Genomic DNA, 17478 nt, shown 5'->3' with positions numbered 1-17478 from the left:
CCGCGCATGCGCAGCGGGTTACTACTGGAAGGATTTCTTAGCTGGGACCAATGTGGTGCCCCCACTGAGCCCTTCTAGAAGCGTCTAAGGGAAAGAAAGGCGCAAGTCGGAGTGGGAAAGACACTGAGCGGAACTCCGACACACGTGATATTGGCGGGGGCTACGGCACTACAGTGAGAGCAAAAAGAGACGGCGCAAATGCGCGCTGCAAGGCAGGGTACGTTACTCTACAGTGCTGTACAGCCTGCCACAGGGGAGTCCCCCCCAGCGTTTCAGGTGGTATCATCCACTCCGAAGCGCCTGCGTCGGCCCGAGTTCCCGCCTGCTCCTCCGAGTCTCGCGATATCGGCCCCTCGATGAGTGGGGCGGGCGCTGGTCTGGATAAGCGAGGGAGGGTCCCTGCTGCGAGGGGCAGGGGGCGGGGCCTGTCTGCTCCGGGTTGGGTAGCGGTGGGGCCGCCCCAGCGGGTGCGCAGCGCCTTGGCCAGGTACCCGCCCGCTGGCCGGACCCCGCTCAGCCGCGCCCGTCCCCGCAGCGGTGACTGCTGAAGCGAAGCCTGTTGAGGGCCTGGGAGTGGAACTTGCTGCCTTAGAGCCAGAGAGACGCAGGCGTGGAAGGGACCGTGGTAGATGACCCAGTCCTGTCCCTGGCACTGAGGCAGGATTGGGTATTAGCTAGAGATTGACCGTGACACGTGCTTGTCTAACCTGCTCCTCCAGTGACAGATCCCATAACCTCCCTAGGCAATTTGTTGCAGTGCTTAACCACCCTGACAGGAAGTTTTTTTCTCATGTGTAGCTTATCTCTGCTTCAGTTTTAGCCAATTACTTGTTCTGTCCTTGTGGTGCGGCCGCTGACCCAGCACCCCGGCCAGAGCGCTGGAGCGGGGCAGAGCTGTTGGGGCCGCTGGAGGGCTGCAGTTTGTCCACCCCAGAATTAGAGAATTGGTCTGAAATCAACAAAATAAACTTAAATAAAGACAAGTGCAAAGTACTGCACTAGGAAGAAAAAGTCAAATTAACAACTACAAAATGGAGAACTAACTAACTAGGTGGTAGTACTGTTGAAAAGGATCTGCAAGTTATAGTGTATCACGAATTGAATGAGTCAGCAGTGCGATGCAGTTGTCAAAAAGACTAATATTCTGGAGCGTATTAACAGGTGTGTCATATATCAAACATTAGAAGATAATTATTTTGCTCTGCTTGGCACTGGTGAAGCCTGAGCTGTAGTACTTTGTCCAGTTTTGGGTGCCACTCTTTAAGACAGATGTGGATAAATTGGATAGAGTATAGAGGAGAGCAACAAAAATAATGAAACCTTATCTCTGAGGAAAGATTTTAAAAAATTGGGGTGGTTTCGTCTTGAGAAAAGAGGACTGAGAGGGGCCTTGATACAACAGTCATCTAATTTAAGGCCTGTATAAAGAGGATGGTGATCAATTCTGCATGTCCACTGAAAGTAGGGAAAAAAAGGTTATCGGCTTAACATGCAGCCAGAGAGATTCAGGGTGGATATTTAGGAAAAGCTTTCTAACTATATGGGTAGTTACACTTTGGACTAGGTTTCAAAGCTTGGTTGTGGAATCCCCCTTAGTGGAGGTTTTGAAGGAGTGGTGGGACAAACACCTCTCAAAGATGTTCTAGGTTTATTACCTGAAAGCAGGGGGCTGGGATTAATGATCCCTCAAGATCCCTTTCAGCCCTACATTTCTGTGAATCTGTTTCAGTGCGAATCAGCCTTTCTTTAGCAACATATAAAAGTACAAATGTAAAACAAGATTAAAATTGATTGTTTAAAGTCTGAAAACCTAAAAGTCACTTTTTAAAATTATAGTGGCCTGCAAAACTTCAGGTGAAGTAAAGAAAGTTGTAAGTAGCTAGTTAATAATGGCTGATAGCCAGTCTTCTATGTTGTTGCAGTGGTGATGGAGTCTTCCTTCATAACCAGTGCTCATAGACCCAGATTTTAAGGCCAGAACAGACTATTGGCAGTACTTCCAACTTTGTGTCATCTGCAGATTTTATTAGGGCATACTCACTTTTTGTGCCAAGGTCATCAATGAAAATGTTAAATAAGATTTGTCCCAAGACTGGTCCCTGAGGAACTCCTCTAGTAACCTCTCTCCAGCCTTACAGTTCCCCTTTTAATATGATCTGTTGTAGTCTTCCTTTTAACCAGTTCCTTACCCACCTTTCAATTCTCATATGAATCTCCATCTTCTCCAGTTTAATAATTTTCCATATGGAACTATATCAAATGCTTTACTAAAATCCAGGTAGATTAGGTCTACTGCATTTCCTTTTTTTAAAAAAATCAGTTATCTTTTTAAAGAAAGAAATCAGGTTGGTCTGGCACAGTCTACCATTTTGTAAAAACATGTTTCACTTAAAGTAATTCCAAGCCTTGTACGCATTCAGATCCTTGAGTTCTTCCATCCAGTCCACTTCCCTAACTACTTCCCTTACTTTTTTTAACTATTACCCTTTTGAAATCAAGGACCCTGGTTGCAGATCTATTTTTGTTTATCCTTCCATTTAGTTTAAACTGAATTAGCTGATGATCAGGTTGTCTTCTTCAACCAGCTTTTCTAGGGTCTTTGCTGCTTACCAGTACTAAATCTAAAATGGCATAACCTGTTGTTGGTTCAGTGACTATTTGGTGAAAAAATCTGTCAGCTGTCACATCCAGGAATATCTGGTACATACCAAATAAATGTCAGTAGCATTTGTCCTCCAACATATATCTGGGAAGTTAGTCTTCCATAATTAGACAATCCCCACTAGCATTTATTACATTAAAAATATTAAAGCAGTCTCTATCCATATTGGATCCTGGGGTCTGTAGCATAGCCCAAGCGCTATTCCAGTCGAACTTCTATTAGCTTTCTTCACCAATATAATTTTGACCTAAACAGATTCTGTTTTATCCATTCCGTCACTTCTCATTTCTTTACAGTTTACCTTATCATTAATATGCAATACTACTTTACTACTTATATTTCCATCTTTTGTGAACAGCACATACCCTTCAATACCTGTACTCCAATCATAACTATTATGCCACCATGTTTCTGTTACCCTTATAATGTCTGATTTCACTTCCTGCACCAGTAGTTCTAGTTCCTCCATTTTGTTATCCAGGCTCTTTGCATTGGTGTATAGATCTCTTAGTTGCTTCTGCTTGGCTTTACCCAGATTCCTTGTCCAGTTTGGTACAGTCATTCTACTAGCCACTATTGCTTACTTGACTGTTAATAACAATACCAAGACACCATCTTGATATCCATTCTCCTACACTTGGTTCCTTTGCTGTATCCTCTCTTATTGAGTTTCCTGCCACTATGTTAGCATCTGGAGTGGAGGTTACATGAGCATCTCCCAACTGTCTCCCCTGAATTCCTGGTTCAAAGCTCTTCTATCAGTTGTGCCAACCTCTATCTCAGAAGTCTATTTCCCTCCCTACTCAGGTGGAGTCCATCCCATGAGAACACTCATCGGCCAGTGAATGTCCAGACATCTAAAAACCTCTCCTTATAGCACTGTTGCCAGAGTCATCTGTTGATCATCATAATTAGGGCCCTACCAATTTCATGGACATGAAAAACGTGTTATGGACTGTGAAAAAAGTCTTACCCCGTGAAATCTGATCTCCCCAAAATCTGCTAGTTATCCTTCCCCTGCATGGCTCTTATGGGGGGAGATCAGACCCACCTCCACAGGCAACACAGAGGTGAGGGTAATACATGGCTCCTGTCGGGGTTCGGGGCACCTGGGTTTGGGGCTTCCACCCTCTCCCCGTGGCTCCTGCCCGGGCTTGGGGCTGCTGCTCTTGCCAAGGCTCGAGGTACTCATTCTATGCAGACGAAAAATGCTGCTTTCCTTTTATTTTTTTAGTAGTTTAATGCAATACTGTACTGTATTTGCTCTTTTTTTTGTCTCTGCTACTGCCTGATTGTGTGTTTCCGGTTCCAAATGAGGTGTGTGGTTGAGTGGTCGGTTCGTAACTCTGGTCTTGGTTACTCTGAGGTTCTACTGTAGTTTTAAATTATAGACTCATGGAAATGTAGGGCTAGAAGGGACCTTGAGAGGTCATTAAGTCCAGCTATCTACACTGAGGCAGGAACAAGTAAACCTAGACCAGAGGTTCTCAAACTGTAGTCCATTGACCACCAATGGTCTGCAAGCTTGATTCAAGTGGTTTGTGGACAGTTCCCTCTAAGTTGCGCACTTAGGCGGCCGCACACAAGAGAATGAAGGGCCACCCACCTAATTAGTGGAGCCACATAGGCATGGCTCCACTAATTAGGTGCCTGGACCCTGGAGAAAGATGCACATGTAAGATGAAGTGGAGGCCTTGGGAGGGTGGGGGGGAATAGGGGGTAGGTGGGAGAGGACAGTAGGGTGAGAAGTGGGGATGGGGGGGGAATTTGGGATGTGCAGGGCTGTGGCGGCCAAAGAAAGAGATGACTTTCCTCAACTCCAGGGATGTGGCTGCCAGGGAGAGATGGCCCTCTTTCTCAGTTCCAGTTTGGTGGCTGCCACGGCAGGGGAGAGAGGGCATATCCATTGCATTAGAAAGGTAAGACTACTGATATTAAAAGATGAGTTGTGTGCTTTTATTTGTAGAACAAAAAACATTAATTATTATTAAGGTTGTTTTATATAGGGCTTTTATCCAAAGTGCTTTACAGTAGTTAGCTAACAGTACAAACAACATTTGGAAAGCTCATTAAGTGGTCCACCAAAATCCTTGCCAATTTTCAAGTGGACTGCAAAAAAAAAAAGTTTGAGAATCACTGATCTAGACCATCCCTGGTAGATGTTTGTCTCACCTCTTCTTAAAAACCTCCACTGATGAGAATTCTGTAACATTCATTGAAAGCCTATTCCAGAACTTAACTACCCTTATAGTTAGAATGCTTTTCTTAATATCTAACCTAAATCTGTCTTCTTGCAGATGAAGCCCATTTGCTCTTGTCTGATCCTTGGTGTACTTTAAGAAAAATAGATCACCGTCCTCTCTGATAGCCTTTAACATATTTGATGACTGTTACCAGGTTCTCCTCCCCTGTCGTCTTTTCTTAAGACTTTACATGCCTGGTTTTTTGTTTTTTTTTAACCTTTCCTTATTTGTCAGGTTTTTGGAACCTTTTATTATTTTTTGTTTCTCTCTTTTGGACTCTCTCCAATTTATCCACATGTATTCTAAAGTGTGGTGCCCAGAACTGGATAGAATACTTCAGATGAGGCCTCACCAGTGCTGAATAAAGTGTGACAATTACTGGTCTAGATGGACCTTTGGTCTGACCAGGTGTGGCTGTTCTTATTTTAAGTCAACAGTAGCTATTAGTTGCTCATCACTTTTGAAAATTTAGGACAGTTACTTAGGTACCTGAAAATAGAGCTTAGGCACTTTGAGAGCTCATTTTTAAAAGTCTTGGCCATTGATTTGCAAAAGACTCAAACTTCTATCATGCCATAGCTCTTTTGGCACAAAGCAGCTTGCTCTCAACACCATGTGGTACTGGATCATGAGTCGTAAATGTCACACTTGTATGGACAATGCCTTATGACATGGAGGGGCCCTCCTGTATATGTAAGTTTAGCAACATCGTATGAACTGTTTTGATGTTCTCAAAGAAGTTGGTCAAGAAGGAAGCACACTAGTGGGACAATGTGGGGAAGCCTGTACTTTCGCTGACTTTTCTGTATTATGTAGCAAAATATAAGACAATATTATCAGGTCAACACCTTTCATGAGCACTATATTCATGTCGCATAAAAATACGATATTCAGAAACCCTCTTAAGATTTTTAAAGGCATATTGTTTCTAGAGTGTTAATATGATATTACAATGAGTTGAAAGAAAAATTAATCAGGCTTAAACAGTTGTACAGAAATAATGTATCTGTGTTTTTTAAGGACCAGGGTGCTAACATAGTAATTCAAAGAACGCTTGGCTAGCTTTGGATATTAAATACAGTACATGAAGAATGTGTTGTACACTACATTTAACCATAGGTTTATTAGCAGGCTGTGCACTGTGCTTTTTTAACTACTTGATTTTTTACCTATTTTTCTCTGTTCTAAGTGAAAGAGACTCTGCTCCTTTCATAACTGAAAATCATTCTATTTTGATGAGAAAACCGCTACTGATACTTTAAAATAAAAACTTTGCAATCGTTATGCACAAGAACAGGTTTTTTTGAGTGAAGGTGGTGTTTTCATTTCTGTGTATGTGGGATTTATATACTTAACTTCTATTTGCATTAATGGGAGGTAAATATGTAATTTCCCTGTCTTCTGGATGAAAATAGACAATGTGCTTCTTAGTATGTATTCCTTGCTCTCCAATACATTTATGAGGGCTCTAGGTGAGCAGAAGAGTCAATTATGGTAGAAAGAACAGATTTTAAAATTCAATTATTTTCTGATGATTTTCTCGAAGGGCACTTAATATTTTGTTAATAGGATTTATGAATATATCCCAGCTCAAAAGGAGACAAGCTTTTTATATAAAGCGTAGCTAAAGCTTTAGATTTTAGTATGTGATTCTATTATTGTATGCTGTTTACCAGCAAGATTTTGTCTGTAGAAATAAATAGATATATACTTGGCATTTCATGTTACATATGTTTTTCCCTTTCTTCAGGTACACTTTGTTGATGTCAAAAGTACTTCAAGGAGAAGGCCATACCCAAGACATTTTGCATATGAATCTTGATAATGACAGATCAAGAAAAAGAAATTGGGGTTTGTTGGTCACTGGCATTGTTGGTGGGACAGTGGTGGTACTGTATGCTGTTGCCACTCCATTCCTAACTCCAGCACTGAGAAAAATTTGCCTTCCTTTTGTACCTGCAACTTCAGCTCAGATTGAAAATGTTTTGAAAATGTTACAATACAGAAGTGGATCTCTGGTTGACATAGGTAGCGGCGATGGACGTATTGTGAGTTATAAAACTCTGGCTCCTCTAAATTCATGTACATCAAACAGTGTTAAAGAAGTGAGCTACTGTAGTAGATATTTTCCATTATGCACTCCTTTTTTCCTGGTATTTGTGAAGGTTCTATATCCTGTATTAAGTTTTCCTCTCCGTCCCACAAAAATTCAGACGATCAATTGGACTGTTTTTAAGAGTATATATTACAGGCTTCAGAATGTTTGACACTTATTCAACAATACCTTTGGGCAAATAATGAAAATAGTATTCTTCAAATAATATGAAAATGTCAGGTTATTTGAATGTTTGTGAATTTTTTTTATGGTGCATAATGGAAAAAAATTGCATTAACTAATTGATATGGAAAACTTCAAAATGTGTGGAATAAACTATTTGAATATTTGACTAGTTTTATTCAGGAACAAAATATTTACTTTCTTACTTTTCTACTTTTCCATATGTTTCTAATACAGATTTTTTAAATTTTATTTTCACATGATTTGAGTCATTTTATTATTTAAAGATGCTTGTCAAGTAGTTTAAATCCTACATATTGCATATTTTAAAAGTTGCTAATTTTATTACCACATATTCCCCGGATTAATCTATATTGTTTTTTAATTATCTAATTCCCCTCTGAAAAATGAGGGCATGAAAACATGGCTTTATTTATATGTGGGATTTGCAGTATATTTTCTTTATTTAAAAAATTACATGGAGAGTGAGAGTGATTCATGTACAGTTCAATAAATACAGCAGACTTGGGAACAAAATGTATTTCCTTACTAGATTAGTTTACCCAGCTGAGTTCAGTGGGATTACTCCATATCAATACACCAAGCAGAATTTAACTCATCGAAAGACATTTGCTAAATTTATCAGTCAATTTTAAATCTTGAAAATGTATTGTCTAAACTACTTTATTTGAAAAAAAAAAAATCAGCTAGCGTGTGCTTGAAGTTATGATAAAATTAACTTTTTAAATTGCATATCCATCTGGCATTTCAGAGTGCTATACTGTGAATTAGGAAAATATGTTATAACTGCCTGTGTCGAATGTTTTTTGAGTATATAATCTTTCCCTGTGGAACTTTCCTTGTTGGTAGGTCACTTCGTATTTTTGATCTTAGGTGAGTGCATGTACGTGTATAGTGTTGTTTACTGCTGTGCTCTTGGCCAATTGTACATTTAATTTACAGGTAAGTCACTGAAACTACTTGCATGCTTGAAATGGAGCACATGGATATGTCATGGCACTATGAGGGCCTTATGCTCTGATCCAGCAAATACTCCTGTGCTTAACTTCACTACCAGGAGTAGGTCTATTGATTTCAGTGGGTCTTCTCATGATACTTAAGTTAAGCACGTGTAAATGTTTGTTTGCAGATTGGGGCTTTAGTATTCAACCGCCAAAGGTGGATAAACACAACTAATAAAGACATATAGCACTTGTTTTTTGGGGGGTTCTGCTGTTAATAAAATTACACTATTCTCTTATGTTTCCTGCAAGCACAATTCTATCATAAATAGTGTCATACTATAGTTTATTCTGGCCCTGAATGAAGCGTACTTTGTCTTTTTGTAGGTGATAGCAGCTGCAAAAGAAGGATTCAAAGCTGTTGGTTATGAATTAAATCCCTGGCTAGTCTGGTACTCCAGATATCGTGCTTGGAGAGAAGGGATGCATCATAATGCCAAATTTTATATTTCAGATTTGTGGAAGGTAGGTGTTTTGTGAAAAAGCCCTATAGAAATCCAAGTATGTAGTAATAATTTCCACTGGTGAATTACAAGTGTTCAATTTGAAAACACACAGCTGCAGATAATATTATTATTTAAAAAAAAAAAAACTTTGCTAAAATGTTAATGTTATACATCTAGGCATTCAAAAGTCAGGAAATACCAAAGGTAAAGATGCAAAGCTAATGTGCTCATGCATTATGATGCAGATATTAATTAGATAATCACACTTTCTCAAATAAGACCCTATATCATATAATATTTTCTACAACTTTAAATATGCTAATGTATAAAAATGTATAGTTTCTACAACTTTAACTAGATTATTTTGTATTATTTGAGAATAGTGTAGTATTATGTAACTGATTCATGTGCACAAGGGAAAAGTTATGATTGCACTAGCAAGTTCAACTTTAGCATTTACTAACTTGAGCATGCTACTGTGCAGCCTCAACATTCTCTTATTGGAGTATTTTTTTTTTTTTTTAAATAATGGAAGTCTCAGGTATTTCCTGTAAAAGAAAAAAATAAATTTCATAATCTGGAATTATTTTATTAGACACCACTGGAATGTTGTCACCCATAATGCGCTCTTTCAAGCCCTGATACAGCAAAGTATGCAAGGACATACTAACTATGAGTACTCACTAGCTTAAATGCTTTGCTGTTTTTTGGTCCTCAGATATACTCCCTTTGCAAGGGTTCTTTTGGAGTATTTTGCTCACATTTAAGTACTTGCTGAATGAGGCTGGGTGCTACAAAGCCCTGTGATAGACAGATCTTGATCCTGCACTCATTGAAATCAGTGGCAAGGCTATTCTCTGTAATATGCAGGATCAGGCTTCACTGGGCACTGTATAAGATGTGCATGTTCATATGCAGCTTCCTTATTGTGCATACATGTCACGTAGCACTTTCCTTCATTTTATATGTGTATATAATATGTGCGAGCGTGCACACACACAATCAATTTTTGAACAAAAGTGTTTTAAAGAAACATAGTGCAGTTTTGATTTTTTTCAGAAACCTCATAATTCAGATGAATCAGAATAATTTTCTATCAGAACACTTCTTAGTGATTAATTCTCTGCAAGATTTCAGTTTACCTACCCACTGCTGTTTCAGCCATTGAGTGATAAAGAAAAAGAAGGGCAAGAATTTTATATAATGGGAAAAGTGTATCTCCCCCCCCTCCCAAGTTCAAAAACAGATCAACGATTTTTGAATGAGAGTTTTTGAAATAATTCTCCTTAAGGCAGAGAACTGACACAGATAATTTCTTCCCAATAATTAAAAACTGCAGAAAGTTGTGAGGGACTCAAAACACAGACTTGAATAGAAATGGTTAGTCATTTTTAACTCTAGATATATTGCTAAAGACTTAATTGACATGTGGCAAAATTAAGATGTTAAATGATAAATCTTTTCCTTAGGGATAAGAACAGCAGTAAAAATGAGTAAACCTGTGCAACTTCCAGAATATTAATCAATTCAGAGAACTTAGGGCCAGAGCCTTGGTGACACTGAAGCAGTTTTGTGCTACTCGGTGTAAAGCTACCTGTGTTGGGGAGTCCTTGGCTATGTTGAGCTGGCATAGTGGCTTCTGTATCATTTCCTGTCCTTGTCCCTGGTGTAGGAGGCCTGGCTGTGAAAAAGGGTGTGAATAAAGGGAAGACTATTATTACCAACATTCCCCCTAGTATCCACTGATATTATAAGTGTTCATTGTCCACAATGATGGTAATATAAATTTTTTTTAATAGGTTAGCTTTTCCCAGTATACAAATGTTGTTGTTTTTGGGGTACCTCAAATGGTAAGTCTTTTTTTTTTTCTTCATTCTTTCATTGTCTGTATTGTGTTTTATGACTATAATAGCAAGGCATTCAGCACAGAGATATTGATCTGTAAAGTGAGTCCACTCATCAGGACCTTTGACGTTCAAGTCTTTGGTTTGACAAAATGCTGATTATAGTTTATAGACATTTAAATAATACAACCTGTTGGTACAACTTGAAACCTGTTCAGATGATATGAATCTCAATTGTCTGTCTGTTGTAAAATTCCAATTTGTGTACTGCCTCATGAAGTCCAAATTCCAATATGGTTCAGAAACATAATTCTGTGAACTCTTACAAACAGCTTAAATTACTTGAAAAGTTAATGGAATGTTTGGAATTTCAAAATGGAATTTCAATTTCCATTTGATCATTGAAACTCATCATTCTCCAGATTTTCAGTAAAATAGTTTTCAGGGAGGATGAGTATTGACTAGTTTCAACTCACTTCTGTGGACTTATATGTTAAAGAACAGAGTATTAAACTTAAGATTATGGACTTTTCAAAAACTGAAAGCACCTCAGTGGTTTGTCAGTTCGTCGTACTGCAATAGTCTTCAATTACCTTGGGTGCTTTTAATATAATTGCTTGTTTGCAGAGCATACAGGGAAATTGTTTTTCACTTTGAGAAAGCTGTGTATCCCCCATAAAATGTCAGGTTCCAGGTGAAATTGTATGGCTTTTTAAAATTACTGTGAAAATGGTATTTCGAGAGAGACCACTTTTATGGTACAGTAGATGGACTAATTCAAACTTTAAAATTCATTTTTGTGTTTTTTCAAGTGCTATTTGGTTATGTTTACATTTTCCTTCAAAGGGGAAGAAAATTCAGTATTTCTTTATTCCATTTACATACTTTTATGGCAGTAGTATTATAAGAGCACTTGCCTTGTATGTGTTATGAATGCACTGAGAGATCTCCTTTTCACTCCCCCATTAACGTTTGTAAGTAGTTTCATTCCTTAGGGCAGGCGACTGTGTGGGATGGAATGTGTGAAGAGTTTATGCCAGAGCAGCGTGTTATATGGTCATAGTGTAAAATGGGAACAGTGTGTGATAAAATGTTGTTGTTAACATAAACAGGGAGTCACAGTCGGAAGCATAATAATACCTACATTGTTTTGTTTTCTGTCCTTTTTTTCTCTTGTAAGGAGTAGGACTAAAAGCTTATCTGATTCAGACACCAACCACAGCACTCTCTCATTTTGAAAACTGTGTATTTTAAAATGTAGTTTTATTTCTACTTCTGTAGTTGGCATATTGAAGGAAAGTCTGCATTATCAAGTGTTCCGGCAGTTTTATTGTATGCGTTCCCAAGAGACTGGATAATAACTCAACCATTTTGGTTGATTTACTGCAGCGTAGCAGTCTTTGTTCCAGGAGAGGGCAGTAGATGCCTTTGTTACAGGGATATCTGTAATTACAAACCAAGTGTTCAGTTGCATGATTTTGACAAGACTGTCATGTAGTAATTGTTCTTTGAAGCAGTTAATTTGTGAGGAAATTAGACCACCCTTTCTGAATTGAGTGATATTATGATCATACTCTGATTCACTTGCCAGTACAGATATGAATTTGCAATTAGAAATTCTGTAGCCGCATTGCAGAATCTCTAAGGGCAAAGGTGCAGAGGCAGGAAGACTATTTGGCAAATAGGAAGTTAACAGTTGCACAGAAAAACAAATGTGAACAAATTGATTAGACATACGTGTTTGGAACAAACTTCAGAATTAGTGGCAGCCTAAGAAGAGGTAAATTACTCATTGTTGCTATCTGACCTAATAAAGTAGAAGGAAGAGCCACAACATCTGCGAAGAAAACAGTATTTTACTTCTTTCATCCAGAATAGTAGTGTGTTTTTTTTGGTTTGTTTGTGTTTTTTAAATCCCTCCAGTAATAAAATACTTCTTGATATGATCACAAATGTTGCCATAAATGCAGTGGGCCCAAATATCTGAGGTAAATGCTGAGGGCCGCCTTAGGGTTGTGGAATGCCCCCATTGACTTCAGCCTCAGGATGCTTTGTAACAGAGTTTCTCTATCACTTTTTGTGTGGATGAATGTATCTTATTATTTATAGAAAGGTCAGGTCAGTTACAGTGTTGGCCTAGTTTGAAGCCATGAGCATATTACTTTTTTTCTATTTAATGTCTAAGACTAACTTACAAAGACAGGGCCTGGATTTATTGACCCACAGACCACACAGCAAGACCTCTGTTCCCACAAGCTTTCTCTGAAGGAGAGGGTTGATCAGTATATGCGTGTGAGTGGATTGAAGGGAGAGGATCTTATCTATGGTGGATGGAGATGTTTTGTGGATATTGGGTGAACTGAAAGAGAACTTTGAGGTAGGTTAGGGAAATTTTTTTAAACATATTAATAGTGAAAATTTTATATTTTGTATAGGGCCTATTGCTTTAGTGTTTATTAAGCTGAAGTAAATAAATCTATGAGCATGTGCTGGTACAAAATAGAAATCAGCATCCTTCTATAAAAACCCAGTTATCTTAAACAGTCAATGTCTGAGACATTTATTGTTACTAATAATTTTATGGGTAAATTCCAGTTTATTTTTAGATTTTTTTTACATCTCTACTTTGTCAGTTGAGGGATAAGTTATAACTGGGTTACAATTAATGAATTTATATAACTGACATAATTATGCCTGATATTATGCAGATATGACACACAACCAGTTCGTATTCTGTATATTAAGAATTAGATTAATTGCATATTTATGCATCCTTTAGTGATTTAATTTCTATACAGAATTGGCTCCTTTGTTTTCAGGTTTATCTTGGCCCAGTCTGAGATTCTAATGTCATTTTAAAATAATGGAAACTAAGAAATATCAACATGAATGTTCACAATCATTCTTTGTATGGACAAAATCAGAGTATGGGACACTACATTATTTTAAAGTTCTCTTTGGTACATTTTAAGTTATTAATGTCATTGCCTCAAAGGAAACGATCCACTTGAAACTTTAGCTATTAATAGAATTATTATAACAGGTATTCTGCAGCTGTAGAAAAGTTTTTGATAGTGGAAGCTATTTACAACCTTTGATAACGTTTCTCTAAATTTGTCTTCTGGTACTAGTGAAAGAATGTCTTATTGTCTGACTGAGGCCACTGATGACATGGAGAATCCCATATAAAACATTTTTTGTCTTTTTAAGGAACATTTGGTTCCTTTTAACAGAATTTTGATTTGTCTTTTTAAACTTATTTATATACATAAATTAGTCTTTTCTTTAACACATGGTCATTTTTTTAGAAAATAAAAAAAATTTATAGTAAATAAAAGGAAATACTTTTTCACACAGCACTACAGCTAGTCTGTATAACTCACTGCCACAAGCAGATTGAGGCAAAAATCTAAACAATTAAACTTGGATAGATATATGCATACCATGAGCCCTTTTCTGAGCCAGGATACAAATTAGAATGTCTGTCAGCATTCCTGCTTCAGGTCATAAGTGGTGAGCATCTGGGGTTGGGAAGGAATTCCTTTTAGGTTTAGGTACATTTTGGATCTTTTTCACTTTCCTCTGAGCATCTGGTATAAGTTATTGTTGGAGGTAAAATGACCAATTAGACAAATCATTGGTCTGGTCTGGTCTGGCAAATCCTATTTTCTTTGTCCCTGACTATATACTCAGCCTTCTGCAAGAGGAGGGAAGCTGGATTGAGTGAATCTCGGACCAGAAGGTTATACATGTAAGGGGAGTTGTGTTTATTGTCCCTGTGCTATTGTGGGAAGGATTAACCTGCAGAAGGTGAGAGGGTAGACCCAAGAGGACTGGCCTTTCTGTAATATTGTTTCCTCTTCAATCACAATATTGTTCAGTAACTCCTCCTTCCAACCCCCACTCCTGTTAATTTGATCTTTAGCTATCAGGGATCCATTGACTTCTCCAAATGCTGCCGTAGGGGCATGAAGCAGCATAGAGGCACTAGCCTCCAGGACTCTCCAAGATGTGTATGGATCCTGGAACATAATAAAACTTTAGGGGGCTGAAACTACATGGATGTTCCATAGAGGGTCTAACCCCACCCCCAGTCCAGTGAGCTGGATTCAATTGAGTCAAAACTTGTGGAGTGTCCTGTCCCCCTCCACAAGTTTCTCTCTGTAGAGGATGATATAGCTCCCAATAAATGTGATATAAGTTCTAAAAAGTTATGTAAACTTTAATTTATTCTGATTAATGGTAAGATCAAAAAAGTTTTAAGACCATATTTTGGCTTTATATACTGTGTACCTGCACATCAAAGTTAGCATACGATCCTGCATCATGGAAGCTTTCTAAGACTAAAACAGGGATCTTCAAGCCTTGGATTAATTTTGAGTGGCTGAAGTAGTTTCAAGTGGGAACGCTTCTATCTTGCACACTATCTGAAGGGCTTTTGTTGTTGCTCCACAGATGCCACAGTTGGAGAAGAAGCTTGAAGAAGAACTTGATCACAATGCCAGAGTTGTTGCGTGCCGTTTTCCTTTCCCACAGTGGATGCCAGATCATACTACTGGAGAAGGAATAGACATGGTGTGGGCCTATGATTCAAAAGCTTTCAAAGGAAATGAAAAGACATGCTCAGAAACTATGCAAAAGATGCATCCTTTGTAAGATGTCAGGTTAAAAAATGTTGGAGCGAACTTTAAATGGTGACCGTCTGATTCGGTTCGTAGTATACTTAAAGCAGTGGGAGGATAACAATAAGTACCACTGAATATTTCTCAAACCCATTTCTTTGTCAGAATGTCTTGTGGTTAAACAAACTGAACTGTAGTCTTATTTTATATTACAGCAAAGCAAAGGCCAGTAAAATGTAGACAAGGTATACCATGGAAAAATGCAAAGAAGACTTGTATGTATTGATTACAAGAAGAAATTGTTAGAATTTTTTTAAAAAATATCTTTTACATGAAAAGTGGTAGGATGCAGAAAGGGTTCAGTAGTGTTAAGGACACGTGTATAAACTAAATGCTCTAGTAATATTAAAGTTATTTTTAACTGTTTTTGTTCTGGCCATATTTTGAGCTCTCATCATTGGTGCTCATAAGCTTATTTATTACTTTTGGGTATCAGAAGTGGTTGGCAAGCTGCTTTGCAGAAACAAGTAATGACTTGGAGCCTGAAACCCAAAGTGCAAAGCAGTGGAGTCATTTATACATCTATAAAATTAGTGTAAAATGTTAGCACTCTGATCTGCATCTACCTTACTCTCACTGGACTTCATTGTGCAAGGCAGTGCAGAATCAGGCCCATAGCCCTGGACCTGAGTAGCTAACATTCTAAATTCAGATTGACAAACAAGTGAGGATCATAGAGGGAAGAGAAAGGACCTGGGTTACAATATCAAGCTAACCCAGCTGCTTAGTAGGGCATATTCACATCTTGATAGCCTTGTTAAATTGAGTTAACTTATTTTAATTAACACCTTTTAGGCAAAATTGCAGAAATGATGATTTAGGAGAGACTTCTTCTGGTATAGGTGTTTGCAAATTATCAAGACTTTCCTTACACCAGAATCACTCTCTCTGACAAATGAGACAAAACAAAGGACTTAATGGTGACCTGGGGATAAAAAATGTGTCCTTTCTGCTGCTTTATCATCAAAAGGGCCTGAAAATCCCCCTCCCTTCCATTTTTTGTAGAAGGACATTTTAGAAGACTGGAGAGCTAGTATGAGATCAGAGGCGATTGAAATCTGCAACTAGGGGAGAGAATTTGTCACTATATAAAACTCTTTGAATTTAGTTTGGTGGCACCTTAAAAATTAACAGATGTATTTGGGCATAAGCTTTCATGGGTAAAAAGCCTACTTCTTCAGATGCATGGAGTGAAAATTACAGATACAGGCATAAATATATATAAAAGAGAAAATAAGTGAACATTACAGATAGTAACAAATTATATATATATATATATATATATATATATATATATATATATATATATATATATGTATTGTAGTTTCACTGCCTGTATCTGAAGAGGTGCCACAGGAACTCCTCATTGTTTTTGTGGGATACAGACTAACATGGCTACTCCTCTGATAATAAAACCAAACTAAATTCAAGTAACACCTATTTAACTTCTTGGCAAACACTTAAGAGAAGAGCTTTTTTTGAGAGACTCAGCACTGCTGCATGTTTGAGGCCCAAAAAACTAGTTTTCTAGTCCTTCAAGGTCAGGGAAGGGCTGGAGCCAAAATAGAGAACACGAGACCTGGTATTTCTAATGCAAAAAAACAAGCAGAAGCCCCTCCTGCTCTTCCCCCACAAAAATATTCCTGCTTTCTTTGTATATCAGTTACTATGCTCCTTAAACATGATTCTCATCTGTGTTGCTATTTGCACCTGTGTCTATCAGATCACAGTACTGAGCAAAAACTAAGCGAGATAGATTTGCCTTAGGTTTAGTTGTAATAAAGGCTTTTATTCTCGCTCTTATGGCATTGGATAAAGAGTTTCAGTTCTGTTTTCCTGTTCCTCCTCTCCCTCTTAAAATAAAAATCCCACCCAAAGATGACTGCTTTTTCTGCTGACCTTCAGGATCATGCTTTCGTATGTTAATTATTCTGGATGAAAGTGTTGGACTATTTTTAAAGAGACAAAGCTGATATTTTTAAAAAGTCATTCTTAATATTCTAATCTATCAGATATGATTGGACAGATTATCTAATCTCTTAATAATCATAATATTTACTTAGCACTTCAACTTTTATTCAGCACATCAAGTTGTGATAGCCCTTGATCTCTACTTTTGATGTTTGAGCCAAAGTCTACTTGTATGCACTGCTGCAGTTCCTATGTCAGCTAACTTCATAAAATATAATGCATGACTCTTAATATGTGGGAAATTTAGTTACAGGAGCAGACTTAGGGCTTCTGTTTTCAGGCTGCTGGAAGATAATGTGCAGTTGCTGTCCAGGAATGAATGTTAAATTG

General features: G+C 37.9%; 1 protein-coding gene across 5 annotated transcripts; it reads left to right on the top strand.

Moving 5' to 3' along the window:
* The first annotated feature begins 43 nt into the window (after positions 1-43).
* On the top strand, positions 44-15543 carry ATPSCKMT (ATP synthase c subunit lysine N-methyltransferase). 5 transcript variants are annotated; one of them, XM_032784731.2, is made up of 5 exons: positions 44-217; positions 6656-6953; positions 8533-8670; positions 10451-10501; positions 14951-15543. In XM_032784731.2, the coding sequence occupies exons 2-5, from the start codon at positions 6669-6671 to the stop codon at positions 15149-15151; spliced, it is 675 nt and encodes a 224-aa protein (XP_032640622.1). In that variant the 5' UTR covers positions 44-217; positions 6656-6668; the 3' UTR covers positions 15152-15543. The 5 variants fall into 5 exon arrangements, with proteins under 5 accessions (XP_032640622.1, XP_074918779.1, XP_032640619.1 ...); XM_075062678.1 differs by lacking the exon at positions 44-217 and adding an exon at positions 429-667; XM_032784728.2 differs by lacking the exon at positions 44-217 and adding an exon at positions 701-1161.
* Positions 15544-17478: the final 1935 nt, after the last annotated feature.

The sequence above is a fragment of the Chelonoidis abingdonii genome, chromosome 2, assembly GCF_003597395.2.
Source record: "Chelonoidis abingdonii isolate Lonesome George chromosome 2, CheloAbing_2.0, whole genome shotgun sequence".
NCBI lineage: Eukaryota > Metazoa > Chordata > Testudines > Testudinidae > Chelonoidis > Chelonoidis abingdonii.
The sequence above is the reverse complement of the archived record's forward strand: the minus strand, read 5'-3'. Positions and strand labels throughout refer to the sequence as shown.